Raw genomic sequence first — 27,117 nt, forward strand, 5'->3', positions numbered from 1 at the left:
AAGGGCGCAATATCAGGTGAAGAATTGACCAGTGAGCTGCTGGGTCAAGATAAAAAGTGATATACTTCTAATACATTTCGAATAATGTATCCAAAACAAACAGAGGAAGAAAAAAAAGTCTTGCTCTCTCTTTTGTAAAGATTTTTTTTCCCCAGTTGTGGGAGTTCATCACAAGTATATTCTAATTTCTGATTTGGGATTTGCAGTGACTAAAATAGTCTCCCACTTGCTGGTGGCAGAGCCAGAGAAGATTTATGCTATGCCTGACCCTACCATGCCGGAAAGTGACATCAAAGCATTGACAACGCTCTGTGACTTGGCAGATAGAGAACTTGTTGTGATCATTGGCTGGGCAAAGCACATCCCAGGTAAGAAGGGAGAGCTAAGATGGACACAAAGTGGGGACAAAATAATTCATGTAGGGCAATTGTAAACTGTAACAGATCTTTGTCTGCTGAATGGCACAGGAGCAATTCACTCTTTTTAGCATGTCATGAATAACAAAATGTCTCTTTCTGTTGTTGCTTTCAATACATGGAAGGGGAAACATATATTTTGGACTAAAAAGGAAATCTATGAGTTCCATTTTCTAATGTCACCAGGATGAACAGGAAGTGGGAACAAAACTGTGCAAACATATCTACTTTGTTGTTACTGTGTTGTTTCTGTTTCCTGAGCAAATGCTCATAGGGGATACAGGGAAAATCTGCATTCTTTAACAGACAAAGGTTACAGGAGGACAATTTGTAGCTTCAATATCCTTTTTGCTTGTTATATGATTTCCAGCACAATTATTGATTTGTTTGTGTAAATTAATGTATCCACAGCTCCTGGCGATTACACTATATATTTAGCTTTGACCTGAAAAACTGGAGTAGATAGAAAGAGGTCAGTTTTTAGATACTGCTTCTCAGCAAATCTTAATCCTGGTAGTGCTCTTCTTGAAGGAGACCTGTTCTGTTAGGGATTACACTGCTCACTAGTTGCACAATCTGCCAGGACCTGATTCAGCACAAACCGAGTTAGGCTACTGATTAAGGCAACTCAGCCTGAAGACCCAAGGGCTGAAGAGAATTAATATAGAGGATAATCATGGGCCAAAGCAGACTATGGCTTCTGTAAAGCTCACACCAATTATTTCATTTTGATATGGTGCTTCCTGCCTGAGAATTTCTGAGATCATTTTGTAGTTAACCAGACACTCTGTTGCTCAGATGGAGTTTTAGTTGCAGCAATACCACATTTTTTTAACTGCTGGGACATATACTGTGCATTGTATGTATCTACCTAAAATATGTGGAACATTTCCCAGATAATATATTCATTGTCTTTCTGGATACAAGGTGGACTGCTGTTATTTTTCTCTGGTCCACATTTGACTGCATCCTTCTCTATTATTTATTAAAGCAAAGTGCACCATTTTGTAAAATGCAGTCCATTTTTTGGATGTTGGCATATTACTTAAACAATGTTTTCCTTGAATAATTGAATCATTTCTGGATTTCATTTTGCATTTGGGGATAAAAATTCTGAACACATAATTCACTTGCTAGTTCTTTCTTATTGGCATAAGTGGAATAATGAAGATGGTTGTCTTAATTAGTGAAACTGAATTGGGAAACATGTGTATGGTCTTAAGAAACTATAGGTATGTTTGTCTAGTGGAAGATCTGACCCAAGTCTTTAAACAAACATCTACCAATTCAGTGCATCCTAACTGCCCCCATAGCACCTGGAGGAGCTAACAAAGTAGGAAAGTGTAGGGTTGGGAGGATGGAAGTGGTGAAACAAGCATCACAACAACATGATTCAAAACTGTGAGTGACATACTATGTCATGTGTCAGAACTCAAGTGCATAATAGTGACTTTTTTCTCATGACTTCACTGCATGTGTATCATCATTTTGATGTCATTGCAGTTTGGTGTAGGCATCCATATTTGTGTTGTGATATTTCTAACATAACATAATACAGTAATGTACTTTATACAACGTTTACTTAAATTGTACTTTCATTAACCAAATTTATCAGTCTTACCTGATTTTTCAATTCAGTTATTTGCATTCCCTGTTAATAAATAATTATATATCCATCAATAATATTTAGTCGAAAGGAAGGGCTCAGCTACATGTAACACTATTTAACTGCACTCATGTGAGATTTTTTTAAATTTGACATAGTGAAACTTCCCTTTTGTTTGCCAGAACACTGAGACCTGTATGTGTTTAAAACACACACATTTTGAGTCTATATTAATTCCAAAAACCTGCCTCTGGAAGTTCCTTATTCTAGTGCAAACTCCCTGTAGTATCAAACTATGAAAGCAAAAAACTTAAACCCCCTTTTCTGAATATATAAAAATATCATATGTGTTTATGAGGTTTATCAAATATTATTCAGAATTACAAAATAACAAAGGTGGAAGAGACCTTGGGGGTCTTCTAGTCCAGCCCTATGCTCAAGGAGGAGACCCTATACTATTTCAAACCATCTCATCTTAAAAACCTCCAGTGATGGAGCATCCATAATTTTTGAAGACAAACCATTCTACTGATTAATTATTCCCGCCAACAGAAAATTTCTCCTTAATTCTATGTTGGCTCTCTCTTTGTTAAGCTTTTATTCATTACATCTTGTCCTGCTCTCAGGTGCTTTGGAGAATAGTTTGACTCCCTCCTATCTGTGACAACCCCTCAAATACTGGAAGACTTCTTATCATTTCATCTCTAGTCCTTCTCTTCGTTAGACTAGACATTCTCGGATCCCGATATATATATAGTGTATTGGATAGTGACCAAAATTAGATACAGTATTCCAAATGTGATCTCACTAGTGGAGTACAAAGCAGCACTATCACTTCTCATGATCTTGATATTATCCCTGTGTTGATGCCACTTGAACATTAGCTTTTTTGGCAGCTGCAGCAGCACACTTCTGGAGTACAAGGCCATCAGAGGTGGGATTCAGCCAGTTCGCACCTATTCGGGAGAACCAGTTGTAAACTTTCTAAGCAATTCCAAGAACTAGTTGTTGGAAGAAATCTCATTTTGTTTTGTTTTTCCACTTTACAGGGCTAATCCTGTAAGGAAGGCAGGAAGGAAACATTCTGGTGTTGTTTCTAGCCTAATTTTTATTGCCCTGCTTACAGAAACTGCCTCTCCGGTTAACCCTTATTACATTGTAGCAGCTAAAGCAAAGCGCCCATCGACGTGAGTGACATTGAGTTGGCCCCGCCCACCCAGTCAGATGACCACCAAGCCCCGCCTATCCAGCTGGTCATTAGGGCAGAGAACCAGTTGTTAAATTATTTGAATCTCACCACTGAAGGCCGTGCTTTCACTTCTCATGATCTTAATACTATCCCTCTGTTAATGCATTAGCTTTTTTGGCAGCTGCAGCACACTGCTGGCTCATACTTAAGTGATTGTAGACTAGGACTCCTCTCACAATTATTGCTGTTGAACACCAGGTACCACCTATTCTATATCTGTGCGTTTGATTTTTCTTGCTTTATTTTTCTCACCACTGAACTGCATTTCATCCTTTTCAACTATTAATGACTGGAATGTTGCTTCCACTTCCATGATAGGTCTCTGCAAGAAGAAGAAATGTCTGTTGCGAGGTTGTGATGAGAGAGGCTCTCCCAAGGTGCCTATTTTGCTGTTACACTGGCTAAGAAGGTGAAAGACACACACAGGATGAAATATGACTAGTGCAATGACAGCAGATATGTCTATAGCAATCTCAGATGCTATAATTATATCTCTATTACAGCTGCTAATGGCCCTCCAGGATGACAGAAATTATAATAAATTAACAGATTATGAACTGCGCTTGCTACAAATTATGCATTTTTCTCCCTTTGAAAACTCTGGCTTTCAAATGCTGAAAAGGAATGTAAGGTTATGACTTCATGAACTTAAATACTACAGCTTTAATTGAAGTGTTTTGACATTCATCTGGAGGTCCTTCCAAGAGAAGGAGCTCCAGTCCAGAAAAAAACATTAAAAGCTGCTAGAAAAAAAAAACATTTAGCCTTGGTCAAATAAGCCAATCTTACAAATCTTTTTATTTTTAGAAGTGCTAATGTCATTCCTTTAAGTAACATTCCAGAAGTTTATTTCCAAATAACAAAGTTATTATTTAAGTTCTTAAACCTATATGAAACGGAGGATTAAAGGACACCAGTATAAGAAAAGTTGTCCTTCTGTAGATTCTTAATATCCAAAAATACAAGCCATTTCCTGTGAAAAAGATTAAGAAAAGAAATGGTCCAACTTGGTGTGTCTTTGAATATTTTGAATCACAGTTTGGGCAAAACTGATTTTCCTGGCTCCCGTTTTGAACTCTGTATCTGATTCTTGTCTTTCATTTCAAATAGTTTCATGAGATACCTTTATGATTTTTACAATCTTAGTATACACAGATATCTACTATTTGGCCCTATCTTCCATCTTACTGGTGACATTCTGTCACTGAATATGAAAGCCCTATCTTTCCTGTCTTGTCTAAGACTTATTAATAGAACAAATGTTTCTATCATTTTTAAACGATACCAATTTGCTATAATCTTCATAAATTTGATTATCCATGCATGAAATCTTTCTCATCATCTTTTCTTTTATATGTCCTGAACTTTAAGCTAATGATTCACCTACAATCTTCTTTTTAAAACATAATAAATTAGTCAACTGAATCTTTCTTTCTAATAAAAATATTCTAATTTAGAATGATAAACTTTTAAAAAATGAAGCCCTCAAGTCAAACTTAATTCTTGGTGACTACATTTATGCATTTTCTTGGCAGTGGCATGGAAGTAGTTGGCCATTGTACAATACCTTTTTTCTTGTTTGAACTTCCCAATCCAATCTACAAACCTGGAATTTCCTGGCAGTTCTCCATCTGAATATTGTACTAAGGCTAAAGTTCTTTAGTTTCTAATCTGCCAAAATATTTTTTAAAATTTTCAGGTTGAATATATGATCTGATTTAAAGCATAAAATGATTGCATTTCCAAATGGATTTGGAAAGATATAAAGATTGGTTGGAAATTTGAAAGATTTTTGTTTATGGGCAAAAGCACACTTTTTATGCATCATTTTTAAAGTCCAAATCAGTTCAGTTTTCCAAATCAATTCAAAACTTAACATATGAGTGGATTGATTTTTCAAAAACAAAAGTCCAAATCATGTTGATTCAACTTTACAAATCAATTTATTAATTTGAATCAGATCAACCCTGATTTGCATTCTTGAACATGAATTGTAGCAAAGATTCATATACAGTAAACTCTTAATTCTCCAGGCCTCCATTAAGCATACTCTTGATGCAATAGCAAAAAAAATACTACAGTAGACAACAGGTGTTGCTTCTGAAGAACTGGACAATTTACATAATGTAAGTCATTTGTGTCAATTAATGACATTTTTGTAATTATGAAAATCCAATGTTTACATCATCTAAATCACTCTTCCTGACACAAATATACAAATGTCAATTCTGTAATTATGTCAATGATTACAAATTTGGATTTAACAGACATTTGCATTTAATGGACATTTATTTCCCCTTAAGCAACCTATTAAGTCAAGATTTTATAAAATGCAACATTGGACATTTGTTTTCAGTTTCTTTTCTTATATTTAATTATGGGAATTAAACAATGTTTCCTCTTCAAATGGGAAATGAAATCACTACAGTGGAGTCTCAGAAAAAATGCAATGCATTACAAATTTATTCTTCATTCAATGTTGTATCAAAATAAAATGATCAGAAATACTTACTAGTATTTAAAAATACTAAAATGCAACAATAAAAATGAAATAAAGCAGTGCCAATAGAACTTTCATTAAAATGTGGGGAAAGGAATGCAGACCGAACAAATAAAAATCATTCCTCCACAATAAACTTTCAATGAAGGCCTGCATGAAGGAATCAGTTTTCAACAGAAGTCTAATAGGCACCTGTTGACTTTGAGAGTCAATCAAGAGCACCAGAGAAGTAGAAATTATGAATGCCATGTTTGATCAGTGAGGAATAAACACTTATTTCTTCTTATTGTTAACTAAGGAAAGAAAAGTGACATCAGATGCTCATGTAAAATATTTAATAATATTAGTTGAGGTGACAAGATTGTGTAAATATAAATGCTAGATGACAGAACTGAACCTGAAAAATAAGTTTTAACCATCCACTCTAGTTAGAACTGGAGAATCCTGCAGCCAAAATCTGAAGTTGTATGTACTGTTAAATAAAGCAATGTTGAGACAATTCATCAAGGGTTGTCACACAAATGAGTGAAAAACAAGCTAGACTGTCTGATGAATATCTTAATACAAGCTCCAAGCACAAAGTGCACAGTTAAAATGTTTAACTGTACCTGTCAAAATGAGAACAGAACCTGAATTAAAAAACTGATATATTGTCATCCTTACCTGATTGAAGACCTTTCTATATGGTTGGCACCAAATATTTCATTTTACATTTCCTCTTCAGATTTTGAGTTCTTTGCTGACTCAGAGTAGATTTAATGTCTTTAATGCGTTAAAATGGTGGGCAATCTTCATGTCTTAATTGTACTGTTGAAATTAGATCTCCTTCTGAAGCACGGACATTAAAATAATCTCTGTACTTTGTATATTTGTATCCAATAAATGTAAAGCTTTAGGAACATTATTTTGTTACTAGGTGAATTTTATTAATAAGTAAATGAGCTTGTCGATCAGAAAGGTTGGCAGTTTGGCGGTTTGAATCCCTAGTGCCACATAATGGAGTGAGCTCCTGTTACTCGTCTCAGCTTCTCCCAGCCTAGCAGTTTGAAAGCATGTAAAAATATAGAAAAATAGGGACCATTTTGGGGGGGAAGGTAACAGTGTTCCATGCGCCTTCGGTGTTATGTCATGCCAGCCACATGACCACAAGATGTCTTTGGACAGTGCTGGTTCTTTGGTTTTGAAATGGAGATGAGCCTACTGCCCCCTAGAGTCAGGAACAACTTGCACATATGTGCAAGGGGAACCTTTACCTTAAAGGTAGTGTAACAGTCAAAAAACTTATTTACTCAGCCATGACTGATTGTTTGGTGGTTGTTGCTCAGGCATAGAGGACAGAGCAAAAGTCTGTGGTCACCAGGGCACAGCAGCCCAGTTCTGTCAAGTCGAGCATCTTTCCACATTTGCCAAACAAAGATCAAATTTGTATTTCATCTCCAGAGTGCCCCAGATTCCTCTTCAGCTGTCCTCTAATTTCTTCTTGCCCTCTTCTCCAGTGCTTTATTGATCCATACCTCTTACCCGTCAGACTTCATACACGCACATACAACATGTGACAGCTGATTGGTATCTGTTAATTAATGTGGCTTGCGGCCTCTTTTCTATTCAGTGGCCCGATAAGGGAAATTGGATGTCTAAGGACTGCTATGCCATTATCACCCCTTACCTCCTTTGGCAACACAAATACAAAACAGGGTATAGTGATAAATAAATGCCACTGACCCATCCCTCTGCCCTCTCTTCCTTTAGCGAAGATAGCCGAGATAGAAAAATAGAACTCCTGACCAGTCAATATAGCAATCACTGGCTCTTTTGTTAATTGCCAGGTTGATAGCAAGAGGAATCAAAACATCCTGGCCCCCTTGGTCCAAGTGCAGGAAGGCACACACAACTGCATGAGCTGAGGGGATTTTGGGGGGAATAAAGGCTTCTGGATAAGGATATATCACAGTTAGTGAGACATGCACATCAGTAAGTCATAAGAAAGAACTCCAGGCTAACAGTGAAAGCAGATAGACTAAAATAAGAAGAGAATAATCTCATAAGACACATGGAAAAAAAATAGGCCAAACTGTTCATACTTTTTTATTTTTATATACAATTTGGTACCAAGTAATGAAATTGAAGTATCCTCTATAGAAGAAACATGTATGTTTTTTATTTAACCAAATCTTCACACAATACATCCAAGTTTTGAACTCTTAGTACATTCTTTCCCAAATCGGTACCTTCAGAAGTGTTAGGAGATACAATTCTAATATTCTGAAAGGCACAAATTTGGAGATGGTATTTTAATATATTGTGAGGTACATGGCTGTAATATTGGACCGTGGCTGCAGTTGTCAATAATGTTTGTATCTTCTGTTTTCCTATCACTAGCAAGGAGGGAAAATTTTTATACTAGGACTCTTGCCTATTCTCAATCATTTTGAAAGAGTATCCCACAAGCAAACGTATTCATATTGCAAGAATGAAAATAGTATGACACTCTCTTGAGTATCATTATAATTGTAATGTCATTTTATCTCAGAATGCAATCATTACTGACACTGGTGTAAATTTCTTAACACTTTTAATTTTAAATTGCAATATTGAGAGATAAGTTTATTTTTACACTTCCTTGTCCTTTATACTACAAAATCTCCCCGCTTCCTCTCCCACACTTGCTAGAATGCTCAGCTTTGTGTTTTCATTGACAGAATAGTTCCTTTTCCAGCTTTGGTTTTTCGCAGATCTGCAGTTGGAAAGCAGATGAGAGTTTTATTTGAGATCACATTTGTTCTCACCCATTAGACTTAACTGGTTCTGATGGACTTAGTTACAGGTTGTTACTTTTTGTTTGTGTTTTACCTTTTTACTTTGACAGTTAATTCAGTGTCCCTGTCTTTAGGGCAGTTATTTTTCCCCTTGGCCTGAAAATACAGTTACAGCATTTGGGATTCCTTAGTGATTTAATGTTTGTTTATTTATTTAAAACATTTATACAGCTGCCCATTTTTCAGCCAACTTTGGGTGGCTTCCAATCAAATCATGTTTGACTTCTTAAAGTTAGATGTTGCTGCTTTGATGAAGCGGCTTACAAAGATATTTTACCAGATAAGGTGAGAACATATATCTTCCAACACTCTCCTTCTATGAGTAAAATTTCACCTCTTTATTAAGGAGGAGAAATAATGCATGGTTCAGTGATGGCTAATATTAAGTTCCTGCTTTTTTGAGTCATGGTCAAACTTTTCTCCATTTGTACATTCTGTATAATAACCTGTACAAAAGATTAGGCTTTGATCATGCTCTTACAATTACCATTTTCCCCTTTTTTAACCCTCCTTGCCCCCTCCCAACTTTGATACTGCTGTAATACAAGTAGATTTGAAGTAGTGTTTTGTATGATAATATAACTGACTGGTTTCAAAGGGGTGCATTTAAGTACAGTGCATCAGCCTTCTCTTTCTCTCATTTTTTATGTTAACACAGCAATGACTAGACCGGAACAAAACGTCCCAGAAAAGGCATATTACAAGGCACGCTGGCAAGACTGAAGCACCAGCTCTTGAAATATATAAGCACTTACATTCTCCATAGGGATTAGTACAGTCGATTTGAAGGCTTTTCTCTGTGTCTTTACTTGCACAGTTCCACCACTTCAATTTGCTGTTCATGCAGATGAAAGTCGGGGCTTTGTATGCACATGTATGGAGAGTCATCTAGAAGGGACTTCTAGCAAAGGCAGCTGCTCCAACACTTCAGGAATGGTATTTGGTGAAGCATCTTTTGGGAATGCTTTGCCCAGCCCTAGGAATAAATGTTCAGATAAATAGGAAGCCGCTTTCTCTTTTGAAAATTGGAATAGGCCTCTGTCTTATTAAAATTCATCTATAGGACTGGCTCAGTCAGTCCTATCAGGGACGCGGTGGCTCAGTGGCTAAGATGCTGAGCTTGTCAATCAGAAGGTTGACAGTTCGAATCCCTAGCAACATGTAATGGAGTGAGCTCCCATTACTTGTCCCAGTTTCTGCCAATCTAGCAGTTCGAAAGCATGTAAAAATGCAAGTAGAAAAATAGGGACCACCTCTGGTGGAAAGGTAACAGCATTCCATGCGCCTTTAGTGTTTAGTCATGCCGCCACATGACCATGGAGATGTCTTCGGACAGTGGCATTAGTTTTGGGTTTCATTTCTTATGTCAAAAGAAAAAAAACTCCAACAACCATAAAGTGAATTGCTTCTGCCAGTTTTCTAGGAAGCAGCATCCCGATGCCTTTACTTGGTCAATATTCTTAATCTGCTGTTCCTTTGCCTTGCCAGGATTTTCTAACCTTTCTCTGGGAGACCAGATGAGCTTACTGCAGAGTGCCTGGATGGAAATCCTCATTCTGGGTATTGTGTATCGCTCATTACCATATGAGGATAAACTGGTCTATGCTGAAGATTACATCATGGATGAGGAACATTCACGTTTGACGGGGCTCCTGGAGCTCTATTTGGCCATCCTGCAGCTGGTGCGGAGGTACAAAAAGCTGAAGGTGGAGAAGGAAGAGTTTGTCACTCTGAAGGCCCTGGCTCTCGCCAATTCAGGTAAAGTCATGCAGAAAAGGATCCGCAGCTGGGAATGTGGGAGGGTGTTTTTTTGTTGTTGTTGTTGTAAGAATAAAAAATGGTACCTGTGCTTTGAAAGGAGGAACAAGCCCATTGTTACAACTTGGGAAGAAATTGCCCTCCATCTGAATTCAGGCCAATAGCTCCCCATCTCCTGACATCTATAAGGGGTAAAAAATCATAGTTATTGATTTTGTAATTAACAGTTCGTCAGAGCTGTATTGATAATAGTTCAGCATTGGCTTGCTGGAAATAAATCCCATAATATTGGCTCATTTTTATAATCCCTTATCAAAGTTAGGTCCTGTGTGCACTTGGGAAAACAAGGGTAGGAAGCTTGATGAGTCTACAACCACTGCTTTGAGTCTGTTTTGATCAGAGCATGGGTACCTCCACCTCTTTATCTGGGTCCTATGGAAAAATAGGAGACAATGTCTGAACTGTAAAGTAAATATAGCTTTTTATTTTTAATGTCAAATAAACGTTTTGGCTGATTTTGACTCTCCCTGATTTGGTAGTCATATAAATTTAAAATATTATTAGTGTTTTTGTTGCTTTTGTTTTGTTGCCTTTCTTTTTTGCTGCATGTTACCAGCCCACATAATTGCACCAAGAGCTTTGAAAATAATTCAGTGAAGATTCTTCCAATTCGCACATCGGAAGAGAAATTAGAAAGCAGAAATATAGACAAATGAACTGATGTCTGATTAGCAAAAAGCAGGCAAACCCATCTAATGTTTCAAGGCTTCTTAAATTAGTTTTCAGTATTTTCAAGTTGATCTAGAAGAAGTCTCTTGAGAATGTAGAATATTAGTGTAACTCATAATTAGGTTGGTCTTTGAGCTCATGATACAGTATAAAGCTCCAAGTGCTGAAGTTGTTGTTCATTTTGAAATCAAAAAGGTTAAATGTAAGAAGAGAGGATTGTATATTTCAGGTATATCAAAAATCATATTCTAATAACTTTGCTACATAATTTAATGCAAAAATAGATTGACTTAGTGGTATGTCTGTTTCTTCCAACATACTTCTTGCATAGATTCTCAAGTAGGATACACCTTCCAGAAACTGTTTCTCTTGGTTCTTCAGATAGCTCCTTTCTACCATGAAACACTGTCTTCTGAGATTAAATATATTCCCTGCCCATTTATCTAGACTGATTCCCTCCTTAATTTTGCTTTTCCTCTAAAGATTCAATGCACATAGAGGACATGGAGGCAGTGCAGAAACTACAAGATCTTCTCCACGAAGCCCTTCAGGACTACGAGCTGGGTCAACGTCACGAGGAACCCCGACGTGCAGGAAAGCTGCTGCTGACCCTGCCTCTCCTGCGGCAAACAGCTGCCAAAGCTGTGCAGCACTTCTACAGCATCAAACTTCAAGGCAAAGTCCCCATGCACAAACTCTTCCTTGAGATGCTCGAGGCCAAGGTCTGACGTGGCCAGCCCCACCTGGAGAGCCCAGGACACAAACTGGAAAGAGAAGCAGTCGTGGAGGAAACCAAAAATGGCAGCTGGCTTTTATTTTCAATCATTTACTGTGGAGGAATTATTTAACGCTCATCTGGCAGCCTGCCATCCGAAGATTATCATGTACAGAGATGGAAACTCTTTTAATCAAGTTTTTTTTTAATTTGTGGGAAATTCGCAACTAAGCTCTTGCACTTGCAGAGGGAACCAAGGAAAATTTGGAGTCCTTGAGCAGTGATGCTCATTGCACTATCTAGGGCAGCTGATTCCTAGCTTTTTCCACCTAATGAAAGGATGTGGAGATCTGAAGCAGGAAATGGTGGGGTAAAAAAAAAATACAGCATTTATAGCATGGTGGTATGAGAGGATTTGTTTTTTTTTTAAATGTGGGCATCAGTAGACCTGGCACTTGATACGGTATGTCAAGGCACAGGCCTGTGTGCCAGTTGCTTCTTTGGAAAGGAGCACCTTCAGTCCAAATTCAAGTTATTTGTAATGTGTACATAGAGGCCTATTTCCTACTGGGAAGAGCTGGTGTGACTGTGTAAGATATTCTGTGATCTTGAGCATCTGGCTTTTCCTATTCTTGTGCAATCAGAACATTCTCAGTGGTAGTTGCTACACAAGCTGGAGATACGGTACGTTCTGGGGAGAGGAGGGTCTTATATTTACAGAGGATGCAGAGAGAATAAGTCCAGACCCTGTCTTATCCCCCCCCCCCACAAAAAAAATATTCCAGCACAATTCCTTTCTTCTCCTACATGTGATGTTCTTTTAAAAACCTCTACTCTCCTTCTTTCTTCAGCACCCGGCATGAATCTCAAGACTCAGACTTCCCACATCAAGCCAAAATGAAAAGGTGTCCTGAACTAGGGCTATTTTTCAGCTCTTTCAGCAAATCCTGATATTAGATAGATCCTTTCATGGATCAGGAAAAAAATATCTCAAACCTTAATATGGACTCATGTTCCATATTAAGGAAATTATATCAAATTCCTTAAGGGAGATATTTAATACTTATTCTTTTATTCTTTAGCCGTTTTTTGAATCCAATCTAAATAGCTGAGTGTAGGGAAATAAATTATTTTCCGGCTAAGCCAAAGTCAGCAACATATGGGGATGGCTTCTATCTCTCCTCCTTTCCATCACAATCCCACTTCCTAGGAAACTGCCATGGGGAGGACAGATAGCTCTTGGTCAAAGATAGAAAGGCAGAAGTTGTCCAGCCTCAACTTTACCTTAGTTGCAGACCTAACTCTCAGCTCTTATGAATGCCAGGTTAAAACCTGCTGGTATGTTTTCCCTCACCAGGAGGAAGATGGCAGAAGTAGAGCCTCAGGGTCATCAAAAATTGTCTTCCAAGTTGACCTGGGTCCAGATTATCCCTTTGGGAGATTAGTTGAATTTCATCAAATCACCCCCTGGAGCCAAAAGCACAGCTAAATCTTTTCTCCTAATTTGTAATATTTTAACAGAAGGCGATGGTATTTGGGTTTGTGTTTTCAGACACTTTTTGAGTTCCAGCAATTAATTACACTCAAAGAGCCAAGGTAACAAAACAAATGAAGTTGGTTTAGAAAAGGAGTTGCCAAACACACAGACACACAAACTACCATATACACATTCCAAAACCCCAATAAAAGCAATAAAAGACATAAGGGGGAGGGCAGCTCCTATTGCCAAGTGGATGTTATGCATTTTCTTCCCATCTCCTCTTCATAGATAATGAGAAAAGAGGCTTTAATCTTTGTATTTTTAATTGATCTCTGGTATCTTGAGATTATAGTCCAAAGGATTTAAAAAAATAAATAAGATAAAGAGGGGGAAACAAGAGAACACCAAGCTGTGCAAAATGTTCTTCATAAACGAAGTACTATGCTACCCACTGGCAACTATTTGAGGCCAAAGTCCATTAAAATAGTAGAGTCTTGTTATATTGTCCTGGCCATTTTGTTTGGGGAAGTGTAAACCTCACTTCTAGAGGACTGGCAAAGGATGTGGTGATTCATTTTTACTCTTCAAAGTTTGAAATTTCGTTGCTCTCTTCACATAGGGTGGAAGGAGGCAGAAGATCTTTCCACATAATTCCAGTGCATTCCCTTACTACTTATATTGTCCCAATAACAGTTTTTCTCCAAGACAGTAATCATTGGTTGAAGAAAAAAACAGGCTACCTGTCCCCCATATAGAAGTTCCCAGGTATATCCTTTGGTGCCTCTGTTTGCAGATGTGAAAATCCACTGAAGGAGATTTTTGAGAGCCACTGCCGAAGATTAGATGCTGGGTCACTGGAGCAATAGTCTGATTTCATAAGATCGTTTCTTTGTTCATGACATAATGTTACAGGCATGGTTTAAATTTCAATTGGAAGGTACCTTTCAAAGTCATGTCCAAGAAGTATTCTTCCTTGTCACTTAGAGAAAATAATAATAATAATAAATTCAAACAGGAGGGAGGAAGATCAATGCAGAAACTATTATTTCTTGTTCCTGCACTGATGAAACTATGATTTGCTTCACAAATTTTTAAGCCACAATTTCCTTCATCATTGTATCTTGAGTAAGTCTGAGTTTGAATCATATGGCATTTTTAGGGCAAAACCAAACAAGTTAAACCAATTAACCAGTGGAACAACTTACCTCCAGAAGTTATGAATTCCCCAACATTGCAAATTTTTAAGAAGAGATTGGACAATCTCTGAAATGGTATAGGGTTTCCTGCCTGAACAAGGGGTTGGATTAGAAGACCTCCAAGGTCCCTTTCAACTCTGTTATTCTAATTCTAAATTCAGATGACAAGTCACATTATGATTCAGTACAATGTGTGAACCTATTTTTTCACTGTACATAACCTGCAGTCATTTGTAAGCTAAAATAAAATATCTTCATCTTAAATTTAACTCCTAGTGACTTGACGGATGCATTCTCCATAGGTTTCTTAGTAGTAATATGGAAGTGACTTTTTTTTTTGGCTTCCAGTCTAACCTACATTTCTGGGATTTGCTGGGAATCTGATATCCAATTACTTATCACACTTGATCTTAAATCACTTTTGAGATCAGTTAAGATCACCTAGCCCTGCAAGTGATTAGAGCCATCCTACCCAGATCCACAGTTTCCAGCATTCAATTGTCAGTAACAGCAGAATCTCTTACTCTTGACGTGGAAGAAAACTGGACCCATATCTTTGAGCTATCTAGAATATATTCTACTGATGTACAATATGTTTTAGAAGAGATGTAGATCCTATTTCTCTGCTATTCACTGGGCCCTTTTAGGATTATTAAAGCCCACAGCTGCAACACTCTGTACTAAATAGACCATATAATATTCAATGAACTTAAGATAACAAGAAAAAGAAAAGCATTTTCCTTCATATTTGTAGGTGATCCAGTCTGCCTTATATAGGGTATAAGGGGGCTTTTGCATCACATTTTGGTTTAGCATGATCAGTCATGTCCCAAAGGAAGACTACAATAATTTGCCACAGCAGTGATTTATGGAGGGCTGAATACCCTCAACCAGCAATAGAGAACAGGCAATCCCATACGGAAGTGTATTTGTGAATGTGCAAAGATATATTTTGTTCTTTACAGCAGTTTAAGCCATCTTGCATATACAATGGTTCAGTGTGAGGAAAGTCTCTTAAGTACAAGAATGGTTTGTTATCTGCAAGTACAATTATAGCTTCCATGGAGTAGGCAATTCTGAAATCTTATCCAAATGCTAATCCAGGATTAGATTAGAACAAGGCATGCAGGTAAGTGCCCTCATTAGGATATAGTGATGATGCTAGCAAAACTCTGCACCTTCCCAAAGAGGTGTATCATTCTTCTTCTGAGCCTACACCCAAATCCTGTGATGTACTCTCTTCCTTCCAAAGCTTTGCGTCTTTATACACTGACAATAGTTGTCTGTGAAACATAACCTTTTCTGTGAGCCCAGAAGGCAACAGATGCTGCTCTTATTTTACATTCCTCTCTGGAAACAGAGACCTCTGGCCTTGAATGGGAAGGGGGGAAAATTATTTCCTTGGTTTGATGGAGATCAATTCGGATCACCCATTCCACTTGTATCTGAGAAATAATGGGCATTACTTTGGAGTGGAGTGTAAAGGAATTTCAAACCCCCAGCCAAACAATACTGTTTATGCCAAATAGGGGTTATTGTATTGTTCTTCATAACTAGATGCCCATTCTGAAACTGTTAAAACTGTATTTTGAAATCAAGCTAAAACAACTCTAAAAGAAAAGGGGAAAGGGGAGGAAGATTATAAAGAAAGACTGAAGAATGTAAGTGGTTGATTTTTTTACATGTTCGAGCTGAGTTTCCAACTTGTAGCCATTCTTTGATGAATGTGGCCCAAACCAGCCTCAGCTCCTATAGCTTGATGCTTAAGAGACACCCCCCTCAAAACAAATGGGAAGCTTGTGCAAATTTAAGCAAGGTGTCACAGTTCAGAAGCAAAATCAACAATATCTCCTCAATTACTATTCTCTTTGGGGGGGGGGAGAAAAGGCCCTGTTTAAATTTAAAAAATGTATTCTTGTGCTGCAGATAATTTCAAACAAACTGAGAAATAAAACAATGTACAAAGAAAACTGGCTGAAATGGCATTTATTGCATATTCTGAAGCATCTAGCACAGAGGTGGGATTCACTTACCTTCCCCACCAGTTTGCAAATGTGAGTTTGCGTGCTTTGCTCACATGCACCTTGTCTGCACATGCACAGTGCTTGCACATTATATCTGGATGGGTGGGCGGAGTCTCCCGCAGCCGCCACTACCAGTTCGCCCAAACTGGAGCAAACTGGCTGAATACCACCTCTGATCTAGCATCATCACACACATGGCATTGGAACCCTTGCCTTACCTTGTACTCTTTCTCTTTTATTAAAAACTAAACACCTAAATTAATGCCACAAGCATACATGTAAATTAGTCCAGCTGACAGCAGTTTGGTTATACCAACCTCTGCTCACATTTATATAGTCCAAGTTTGCTTCCACATTTTCTTTGCATACTCACTTTCCAAGGAACATCTGGATTTTAATCTTAGCCATCCCATAGTTTGTTCCATTTGCAAGTCGGCCCCAAGGATAAATGCAATCCTCTTTCATCCCCCTTTGTTTCCAGTATCTGCCCACTGAATACATGGGGTGAAGTTTCTGGGAAGGAACTTTTGAATGTTGAGTTCACTGCTCCCTTTAATCCCTAAAAGTTTCTAGGTTGTTTCCTATGGCTTCTCTCCAGAAACAACAAGTTCCTCTTTGTAGAGCTTCTTCCCAAATTGGGCAATGACACATTATTTTGGGACTCGGGGGATATGGGCAGAAAACTGAGATAAAGGCAAATCGTCATATCCCACCTGGTCCCGTGGTGGAGTAAAGAAGAAAGTCTGCTTCTCCATTTTTTTAATTACTGCAATACTATTTATAGATACCAGTGTTGTTTGCTGCTGATACTGAGAAGCAGCAGCTAACAACAGTAGGCAGGAGACCCTTTGCACAACTTTGCAATGTGTACCAATGGGCGCCCACATCTGGATTGAGAGGCCTTACTCACTGTTAATTTGCCGTGGTCACCACCTGGTTGGTTTGTTGCAATGCGCATTACATTGGCTGCCTTTGAAGGCACCCCAGAAGCTACAATTTGTCCTGAATGTTGTGGCAGGATATTTATGGGTATACCGCTATATGCCTGGGTAATATCTTGTAAGCTGTACTGGCTGCCCGTAGATCTGCAGTTCAAGGTTCTATTTATCACCCATGAAGTCTTACATGGCACAGGCCTGGAGAAATCACCCCCAATGCTACCTGACTGTTCCACATGTCTAACAGGGTGGGTGTGCCCCAGGGTTCTTCCCTAAAACTATACCATCTGCCGAGACTAGGAAGTATGTCTTTTCTGCTCCCAGCACCTGCCTTCTGGAATGGCCTTCTCTCTGACATTTGGTTGGTTACAACCACAGTGGCCTTTACAAAGGCAGTTAAAATCTCCTCGGGTGTTAGGGTCAGGATGACTGGAGTTCTCATTTGGAGGATGACAAGAAATTGTCAATTCCTGATCACAGCTAACACAGCCAGGGTGTTAGAGGCACAAGGGGCGGGGGTGTTATCTCCTATCTTGAGAATTCAGTATTTGAGAATTTGAGCGGTGGTGGCACAGTGGTTAGAATGCAGTACTGCAGGCTATGTCTTCTGACTGCCAGCTGCCTACATTTTGGCAGTTCAAATCTCACCAGGCTCAAGGTTGATTCAGCCTTCCATCCTTCCAAGGTGGGTAAAATGAGGAGACAGATTGTTGGGGGCAATATGTCTCTATAAACTGCTTAGAGTGGGCTGTAAAAAGCACTGTGAAATAATATGTAAGTCTAAGTCTCAGGAAACTTTGGGAATCTCCAAAAACAGAAGTGAAAGACGTGAAATTGCGCTAGCTATGCAAAAACTATATAATTTTTACTTAGCTTGGCAATCTCAAGAGATATTTTTTTCCAGGTCAGATAAGCTTGGGATCAATTCTTCTTTTAAGTTTGGAAGGGATGTTCTGATTTTTCTTCCAAGTGCAATTAGAACAGATTATATTCGGTAGCTAAAGGAAAAACCGTCAGTAGAAAATGAAGGGGGGAGAGGGAATCTTTGGTTGTAATTTAAAAAAAAAAACCTGGCTGGAAAATCAGTGAATGTAATAAAAAAAAAAAAACCTCGGCACATTTTCTGAATCAATTGCATCCTCTGGGCTGCATCCCAGTTTTGGTCATAAATCAATGAGCCTTAAGTTAGTTATGATGTAAGTGCTATTATTTCAATGAGTGTACTCTAAAAGTCTCTAAATATAGAATTAGACTTCTGTCTCTGGTAATGGCTGTCCAGACTGATCACTGTCAGAGGCTACTACCTTAGATGACTTGACTGGAAGGACATTGGTGTTAGCCACTTCTCTTATGCTATGAATCACCATAGCTTCGTAACTTGTCTTTAATGAACCTTATTTCATAGATATTTTTTTTATTTTACTTTCCAGATCCTCTGCTTGGCATTTTGTATTTTCAGTGATCCTGGTATTGTAACGGAGCCCACAGTCTGCCTGCAGTCTGGCCAGTCTTTCATATTTTTTTTAAAAAAATCTGCTTTGAGTAGCTCCGCAATTGAATTAGTTACCATTTAAATTTCTTGCATTGTCTCCAATGAGACACATTGGAAAATTAAAATTGTGGCCGATTCTAATCCGTGGTATAATTTGGAGTTCATAAGCATGCCACGTCCACCCTGGAGAAGAGAGAGGACTACCAAAGCAACTGCTTTAATAAAAGCAAGTGGCCTAAATAGGAGAATGAACAATGTTTATCATAGGCAGACATGATCTGGTTTCTACTTGGCTGTTTAGTTTTATGCAGTTAATTATTTACTGTATTCTTTATTGTTTTAACTTATTTTTTACTACAGATAGTCCTCGAATAATCCATTTAGTGACAGTTCTAAGTTACAAAGGCACTGAAAAAAGTGAGTTATGACCATTTTTCACACTAGTCACCATTGCAGCATTCCCATGGTCATGTGATTTACATTCAGAGGCTTAACGCATGATTCATATTTATGACTGTTGCAATATCCCAGGATCATTTGGTCATCTTTTGTGACCTTCTGACAAGCAAAGTCAATGCAGAAGCCAGATTCACTTAACAACCATGTGGCTAATTTAACAACTGCTGTGATTCACTTAACCAATGTGGCAAGAAAATTAGTAACATTTTCAGCAAAACTCACTCAACAAATTTCTCACTTAGCAACACAAATTCTGAACTCAGTTGTGGTAATATGTCGAGGACTGCCTGTATACTTAACGTAGACTTCTCCAACTTGGAATATTTCAAATGTGCCCAGATCGCAGTTTCCACATGGTTCAGGCAGGAGAAGAAAAATGGTGAAAGACTGATGTCAATTTGAATTGCACAGCCAGAATATAAATCATTAATAGAGGAAGATTTTAAGCATCATAGCATTCCCTTATGACAATGTGGGTGAATTATCAAAGGAAATCTGCATTACACATTGATTTAGTGATAACTCAGTATATAAGCAGGTTCATCATCAAAGAAGATTTTTTCTTCATGTATGTGAGAATCCAAATGCATTCTTAGGAAGGGAGAAAAGTTTGCTTTTGTCTGTGCAACATAAAATGACAAAACATATCCCATGTTACATCACTGTTCTATGAGCTGCACTGGCTGCCAGTTTGCTTCTGGGTCCAATTCAAGGTATTGCTTTCACCTTTAAAGCCCTTCATTACATAGCGTGGGTCTGGCTCACTCTGATGGGATTAGCCTGCCTCACTTGTACCACAGAAGGGCACATCAAGCAAGGAATTTTGGCATGCAGGGTCTAGAAGAAAAGTATTTTCTGGTGTGGCTCCTGCCCTTTAGAACATCTTGCCCTGCCCCCCCCGACCCCTGGCCAGATGCATTTCTATCCTTCTGAAAGACTTGATGACATGGCTATCTCAACCACCCTAAGATCCTGATTTCTAAAATTGATCAGTTTGCTTATAAATTGGGACCAACCCTTTCATTTCACCATTTCATATATGGAATGCTCTTCATTTTAACTCCAGAGAGAAATAAGAAATTGCTTCACCAATATAATCAGCCCCAAGTTACATTTTGTGGTTGTCATACAATATTGCTCTAATTTTTAGCAAAAACAACAGAGAAATGTTTTAAATATGTCAATATGTCCCATACAGTAATCAAGTTTCCCTTCAGTCTGCTTATTTCAGAAATGCCACCAAAATAACATAATTTTAATAAAGGTAACTCCTAGCCAAAATTGTTCTGTTCAATAACATGAACATGGATTTATTAACTGCATTAATTTCAGTAAAATATAATATTTTACTGAATATTTAGAATATAGGTAAAGGTAAAGGTTCCCTTGCACATATGTGCTTGTCGTTCCCAACTCTAGGAGGCGGTGCTCATCTCCGTTTCAAAGTCGAAGAGCCAGCGCTGTCTGAAGATGTCTCTATGGTCATGTGGCCGGCATGACTAAATGCTGAAGGCACACTGAACACTGTTACCTTCCCACCAAAGGTGGTTCCTATTTTTCTACTTGCATTTTTATGTGCTTTCAAACTGCTAGGTTGGCAGAAGCTGGGATAAGTAACGGGAGCTCACTCCGTTACACGGTGCTAGAGATTTGATCTGTTGAACTGCCAACCTTTATGATCCACAAGCTACTGAGCCATCGCACTTTGATCAGATGAGGTAGAGGCAAAGTAATAGCAGAAGAAAAAAATAGTAGGAGTTGGGATGGTAGTGATATGAACTCAACCCTCAACGTAACAGCAAAGTTAAAAAAAATCCACACAAAGGACATAAATGTTATATTCATAGGGCAATTGGAGGGGAGATTTGCACAGCCTGTAACCTGTCAATTGAACTGAGTGCAGCAAGCTAGTTATGAATAATTATATTGGGCTGAAGAATGCTATTTTGGGGCAGAAAATGATCTAAAGCTAGATTAAATCACTTCAAACAATTCCATTTTCAGAGTTGTAAATTGACTTCAATTTTAATACATTACCAAAGCCACTAAATCTTGCAGATAACATACATTATGATTTACACTATTAAAACGTTTCGTAATGATTTTGTAATGATTAAAACTAAACATAATCAGAATTGGGAAGTCCTTGCAACTGTGATCCATGCCCACATGAGCCTGTGAGTTGACTACTGCAACATGCTTTACATTGGGCTGCCCTGAAATACCATTCAGAAGCTGCAATTGTTCTAAAATGCGTTGGTTTAGCTCAGTGGTGGGTACCAGATCCCATTCCAACTGATATGATTGGAATAGGCCTGGCATCCCCCACATGGACACATGCAGTGTGCATGCACACACATGTGGCACGTGCATATATCGTACATGCCTGTGACGCCTCTGCAAGCCTCCATGATGCTTCAGCTGTTTTGCAGAGCGTCACGCAGGTGCCGTATGCGCCATGCACGTGCACGGAAGCGCCAAAGGCTTAAAGGACAGGTAAGGAGTTCGGGTGGATGGGCGGGCCCTCTGGAGCACCATACCGGAAAGGTACCCAGTGCTCCGGGCAGGCTCCGGTACGCCCGTAGTAGGGCATACCACCTGCAACCCACCACTGGTTTGGCTCCTAACAGGTAGGCTCTAGTTTAGTAGCATTATATCTGTTCTTCAGTCACTGCACTGGTTTGCAATATGCTACTTGGTCCAATTCAAGGTGCTAGTTATCTCTCAATATATAAATATATTGCTGTGTGTATATGTTCCAGCATAACTCTGGAACGCCCCGAGCAATTTCAACCAAACTTGAAGACTTACTCTCTGGAAAAAAATGACTTACTCTCTGGGAAAAAATATTGTGGGGGTAAGACAGCCTTAACACTCCTCGGGGTGTTTGTTCTGTTAAGATACAGCCTGATGTGTCTTAAAATGGCTTCTATTGTACTGCCATAAAATTGATTCTACTGTAGTGTGCAGTGGAGTTGCCATGGTAAGGGCTTCACAGTATTCCACAAGGGAGCTCCCTCTGGTAAGGGGGGAAATCCAACATTAGAAATTATGTTTCCCCCTATAAATAAATACCAGGACAACAGTGGGTTATCATCTAGTTATTTATAAAGCCCTATATAGCTTAGCGCTTAATTACTAACAAGACATTCTCCTGCCCTGATTCAGCCAAGCCTACAAATGCATTCCAAAAGAGCCTTTACTTAAGGCCCTTACTCCTCAAGAACTGGAGAGTGGAGAGTCTGAGCCTTCTTGGTTATGGGCCCCAGCTTATTATGAAACACTTTGCTCTCTGAGATTAGAGGGGGGGACACTTCCATTCTGCTTGCACTTCATGAGACATTTAAGGTTTTTTTTGGTCCTATGAACTTTGAATGCAATTCCTTATACTGGGTTAACTGGTAGACAGATGATTGTTAGTTTATTTTTATTATTTTATATTGTGCATGTGTGGTCAATGGCTCCCCCATGCTTGGAAACTGGTGCTATACAAGTGACTGGCTGATAAATGAAAGTCCTCAACCTATGACAGCAATTGGGCCCAGAATTTCCAAGGTGGTTACTGATTGAATCACACCCTTTTTGCCACAATTGTTAAGTGAATTACATGATCATTGACTCCAGCTTCCTCCACTGACTTTGCTTGTTGGAAACCAACTGGGTAGGTCCCAAAGGCGATCAGATGACCCTGCTGCAACCACCATAAAAACAAGCTAGGTGCATGTAGTTGCCTGGTGATGAGTTGAAGACTATATCTATGTAACAAAAGTAACCTCTTTCTTAGATTCTCTTGCTTTATTCATTGGCAAAAGTTATGGCAGCTAACTGATCTTTCCATCTTTCCTGTAAACTCCTTATTCCTTTGGCATTTCTTCTTCCCTGCACAATTCCAATAGTTTTGTAATAAGATCTAATACAAAACTGACCTTGTATAAGACAATAGTGCAGTGGGATGGCACACTGTGAGGTTTCTTGCAACTTCTACATTGACATAGATATATGTACTGAACGTTTTCGATCTGTCCACATCTTGCTTCATTTTTATTGACAGAGAACTGTGAATACTTTAAAACTGCAAGAGAATAGGCAATTAAGCAGTTTACTAGTTATTTCATCTATAACTAGTACTTTCCTATTAAATAACAGATATAATGCCTCTCACACTCAAATTTCTAGTAGAGTTGGTTCCACATATATTCTGGATCTACAAATGTTTCTGTCATTCTATGATCCCATTTATAAGCAGTTACTATAGTTTTTCTAGCTCCTTTTAATCTCATTTGCCTCCATCAGATCTCTTCAGCAATTATTTATTTACCTATTAATCAAATTTTTATAGCCATTCATCTCACCAAGGTAAATCGGGGTAGTGCACAACAATAAGGCTCAACATACTTAAATTATTATGTTTAAGTAACCAGTGATTGAACATGTATTTAACAATGCACTCTTTATCTCATACTTTGAAATGATGGGGGGAGAGTGGTCCACCCTTATGGGTTTGGGAACATTCTTAATCTATGACTAGAAAGTACTTGCTCAGGAGGTTTTAAAGGTGCTGCAGGAGTCATTTGAACAATTATCCGGAGTGTAGGTCATCCGGCGTGTTTCTAAAGGAGAATGGGAAGTTGATTCCTCTGATGTTAGAAGAAGAAATTGCTGTGTGCATGATGTATGCTGTTGGAGCCATCACAATGACTGGAAAAAAAGTCAGTTTAGGTAAAGGTAAAGGTCCCCCTTGCACATATGTGCTAGTCGTTCCCAACTCTAGGGAAGGTGCTCATCTCTGTTTCAAAGCTGAAGAGCCAGCGCTGTCCAAAGACATCTCTGTGGTAATGTGGCTGGCATTACTAAATGCCGAAGGTGCATGGAACACTGTTACCTTCCCACCAAAGGTGAGTCTTATTTTTCTACTTGCATTTTTACATGTTTTTGAACTGCTAGGTTGGCAGAAGCTTGGACAAGTAACGGGATCTCACTCCATTACGCAGCGCTAGGGATTCGAACCACCAAACTGCCGATCTTTCTGATCGACAAGCTCAGTGTCTTAGCCACTGAGGCACCCCGTCCCTTAAAAAGTCAGTTTAGTGTTGTGATTAAGGTGCTGTTCTAAAAACCAGGAGGCTGTGAATTACAGTCCTGCTTTAGATATGAAAGCTAGCTGGGTAACCTTGGGCCAGTTGTTTTCTCTCAGTCTTGAGAGAAAATAACTCACAGGGTTGTGAAGAGAAAGGGGAAAATGGCAGGATGAAGGAGTGTTATATAAATTCACTGCCTTGAGTTATTTATTTATAAAAATGTAATAAAGGTGAGATAAAAACTATTTAAAAACATGCATGGACAGTTTGAAAAATATGCTCAGTTTTTTTTAATAAAGCTATTAAAATATTGATAATTTCCTCTTACGTTTTTGCTTACAATCAAGAATGGACCACTTGCTGGGAAAAGCTGAATAGAAAAGATTTCAGGAAGCACCTAACACAGATGAAGAAGAGAAGCCAGAGATGGGTCCTTCCGTGGTGGCTCAGTTCGAGTCTCACCGGCACAAGGTTGACTCAGCTTTCCTTTTTTCCGAGGTTGGTAAAATGAGGCCCCAGATTGTTGAGGGAGGGGCAATATGCTGACTCTATAAACCACTTAGAGAGGCCTGTAAAGCACTGTGAAGTGGTATATACCTGTAAGTGTAAGTGCTATTGCTGTTCCTACTGAAAGTGCATAAGCACTTGACTTGCAGGCTTGTGATCATTCAGCAATAGTGAATGTTTCAGGGACTTATATTCTTGATGACTATTAGGCAAAGATTTGGAACCAGTTATACCTATCTATATTGCCATGATAAAGCAGTCCAAGAATTTGAGCTCATAGAAACATGCTTACATGCATTAATTCATGTGATAAGAGAATGGAGGATACTGTACTTCTGCCTGCAATTTTCTGTATGAGATTATGAAAAGCAGCATTTCCCACTATGATGATGAGAATTCTGGAGTTCTGGCTTAACATGAAGGACACTTTGGCAAGGCTAAGGCACAAGGGATAAAAAAGTTTGTGTCTCATCCCTGGTATTGATTTAATGGCAACATGATATGAAAATTACTAAAAGGAAGCTGGAACTTGCTTTCCTTTAAAGAGCATATCCCATTATACTTAGAAGCCAGGGAAAGTATCTTTTAGGTCAGCATGTTTTCTTTTCTTTTGAAAGCCGAGCCGAACCAAACTATATATGAAGATGCTTCACAAAAGGCTTTACCTTGTTGTCAAAGCTGATCTAGCTTTTCATTTGTTGTCTCCTCATTATAGGTTATTTTGCTCATCATAAATTGTCATAGTAAAATGTTCAATGAGGATGGTTTTGGTTCAAACATTGACTGTTTCGTGCATTTTTTTAGATCTTGCTTACTCTCCCTACATATATGTGTGGTTCTACATATATCTAAAAAATTTGAAGTCTTTTATTTCTCTTTAAGAAATTTACTTGTCGGGTAAAGATGCCTTCAATTGTGGATTATGAGATTATAATAAATCCAAGACTATCCAAAGAAGGGGATTGTTTAGGGATTTCTATTACTTTGCTACTTTATCTCTATTCCTAAAATACATCTTGCAAAATTGCTAAGAACATAGCTTGATATTTTGTTTTTCAAATATGTTAGGATGGCATCTATATAATTATTTATTATTATTATTGAGACTGCCTATTTTATGCAAGATAATCCAAAGTGACTCACAACAATAGTCATTAAAAGCCAACATAAATAAAACAACCCAAACTTGATAACAACATATAGCTCAACTACAGTGCCACAACAGGTCCCACTTTTACTCGAGCCTGGGTGAAGAGCCAGGTTGGCAGTCCATGGAGAAGGAACTTCTCTGAGGGCCCATTAGATGGCAATATTTCAGAGAAGATAGCTAAAGGATGGGAATACTGAGGTTCACAGCCAGATTGTATTTGTCGGGCACCAAGTTTCAAGGAGCCATTTTAGCCTTTAATATGTTCTTTAAACAGGTTTGAGGTTCCTTCTGTTAGTTCACAAGATCACTATTCTAAACTATTCTGTTTAGGCAAAATGAAAGGATCCCACTTGTCTGACCAGAAATGGAGCAATTGCTTTCAATTCAATAGAATTGAAAGTGAGTCATGAAGTCTTATTGCTGGGATGGTTGGATATGTTCCTTAATTCCTAACCTGAGGTTCTCATAAGCTTTCTTGAGTGTATGTTTCGCAAGATATGTTCCGGTAAGGATGAGCAATAGATAACAGATTGGCACAGAATGTGCACAAGCTGATTTATATGCAGACATAAATTTAGAAAGTCCTGCTACCATTTGAAGAGGTATAAAATATATCCCACCCTAATAGGAAAGGCTATAACCAGGAGGCCTGGATGTTTGTCTGCTGGATTTTGCTGTCCAGATGTTTACTGTGAATGACATTTTCAAGATCCCTGATCTTTTTTAAATCTTTAAAAATAATTTAGGACTGAAATTAGCTGAGGTTCAATATGGGAGGAATTGATTTGGAGGAAATTTCCCTGCGTGGTTATTCCTTTTGTCTCCTGACAACCTTTTATTGGAGACCTCCTGTCTATTATGCACACTCAGGTTCACACTCTGCTGTGGGATCTTTGCCTAATTTAAACCCCTACATATAACAACAAATGGCAAAAAGACTTGAAGATTTCCCCTGAATTTTATTAGAAATCCACATTAACTCATAGACTAGAAGAGAACTAACA

The 27,117-nt window shown here is 38.5% G+C and overlaps 1 protein-coding gene across 1 annotated transcript in view; it reads left to right on the top strand.

The window, feature by feature from the left end:
- The window catches only part of ESRRB (estrogen related receptor beta), a 104,069-nt gene extending 91,517 nt beyond the window's left edge, over positions 1–12,552 (top strand). The window contains exons 5-7 of the mRNA XM_087724579.1: positions 207–368; positions 10,076–10,345; positions 11,558–12,552. Of these exons, the coding sequence (XP_087580705.1) occupies positions 207–368; positions 10,076–10,345; positions 11,558–11,802 (677 nt within the window). The 3' untranslated portion in view covers positions 11,803–12,552. The remainder of the gene's footprint in view (positions 1–206; positions 369–10,075; positions 10,346–11,557) is intronic.
- Positions 12,553–27,117: the final 14,565 nt, after the last annotated feature.

Source organism: Thamnophis sirtalis, unplaced genomic scaffold (genome assembly GCF_051295495.1).
Source record: "Thamnophis sirtalis isolate CommonGarterSnake01/CBP01778 unplaced genomic scaffold, rThaSir2_p1.2 scaffold_1, whole genome shotgun sequence".
In the NCBI taxonomy this organism is placed as follows: domain Eukaryota; kingdom Metazoa; phylum Chordata; class Lepidosauria; order Squamata; family Natricidae; genus Thamnophis; species Thamnophis sirtalis.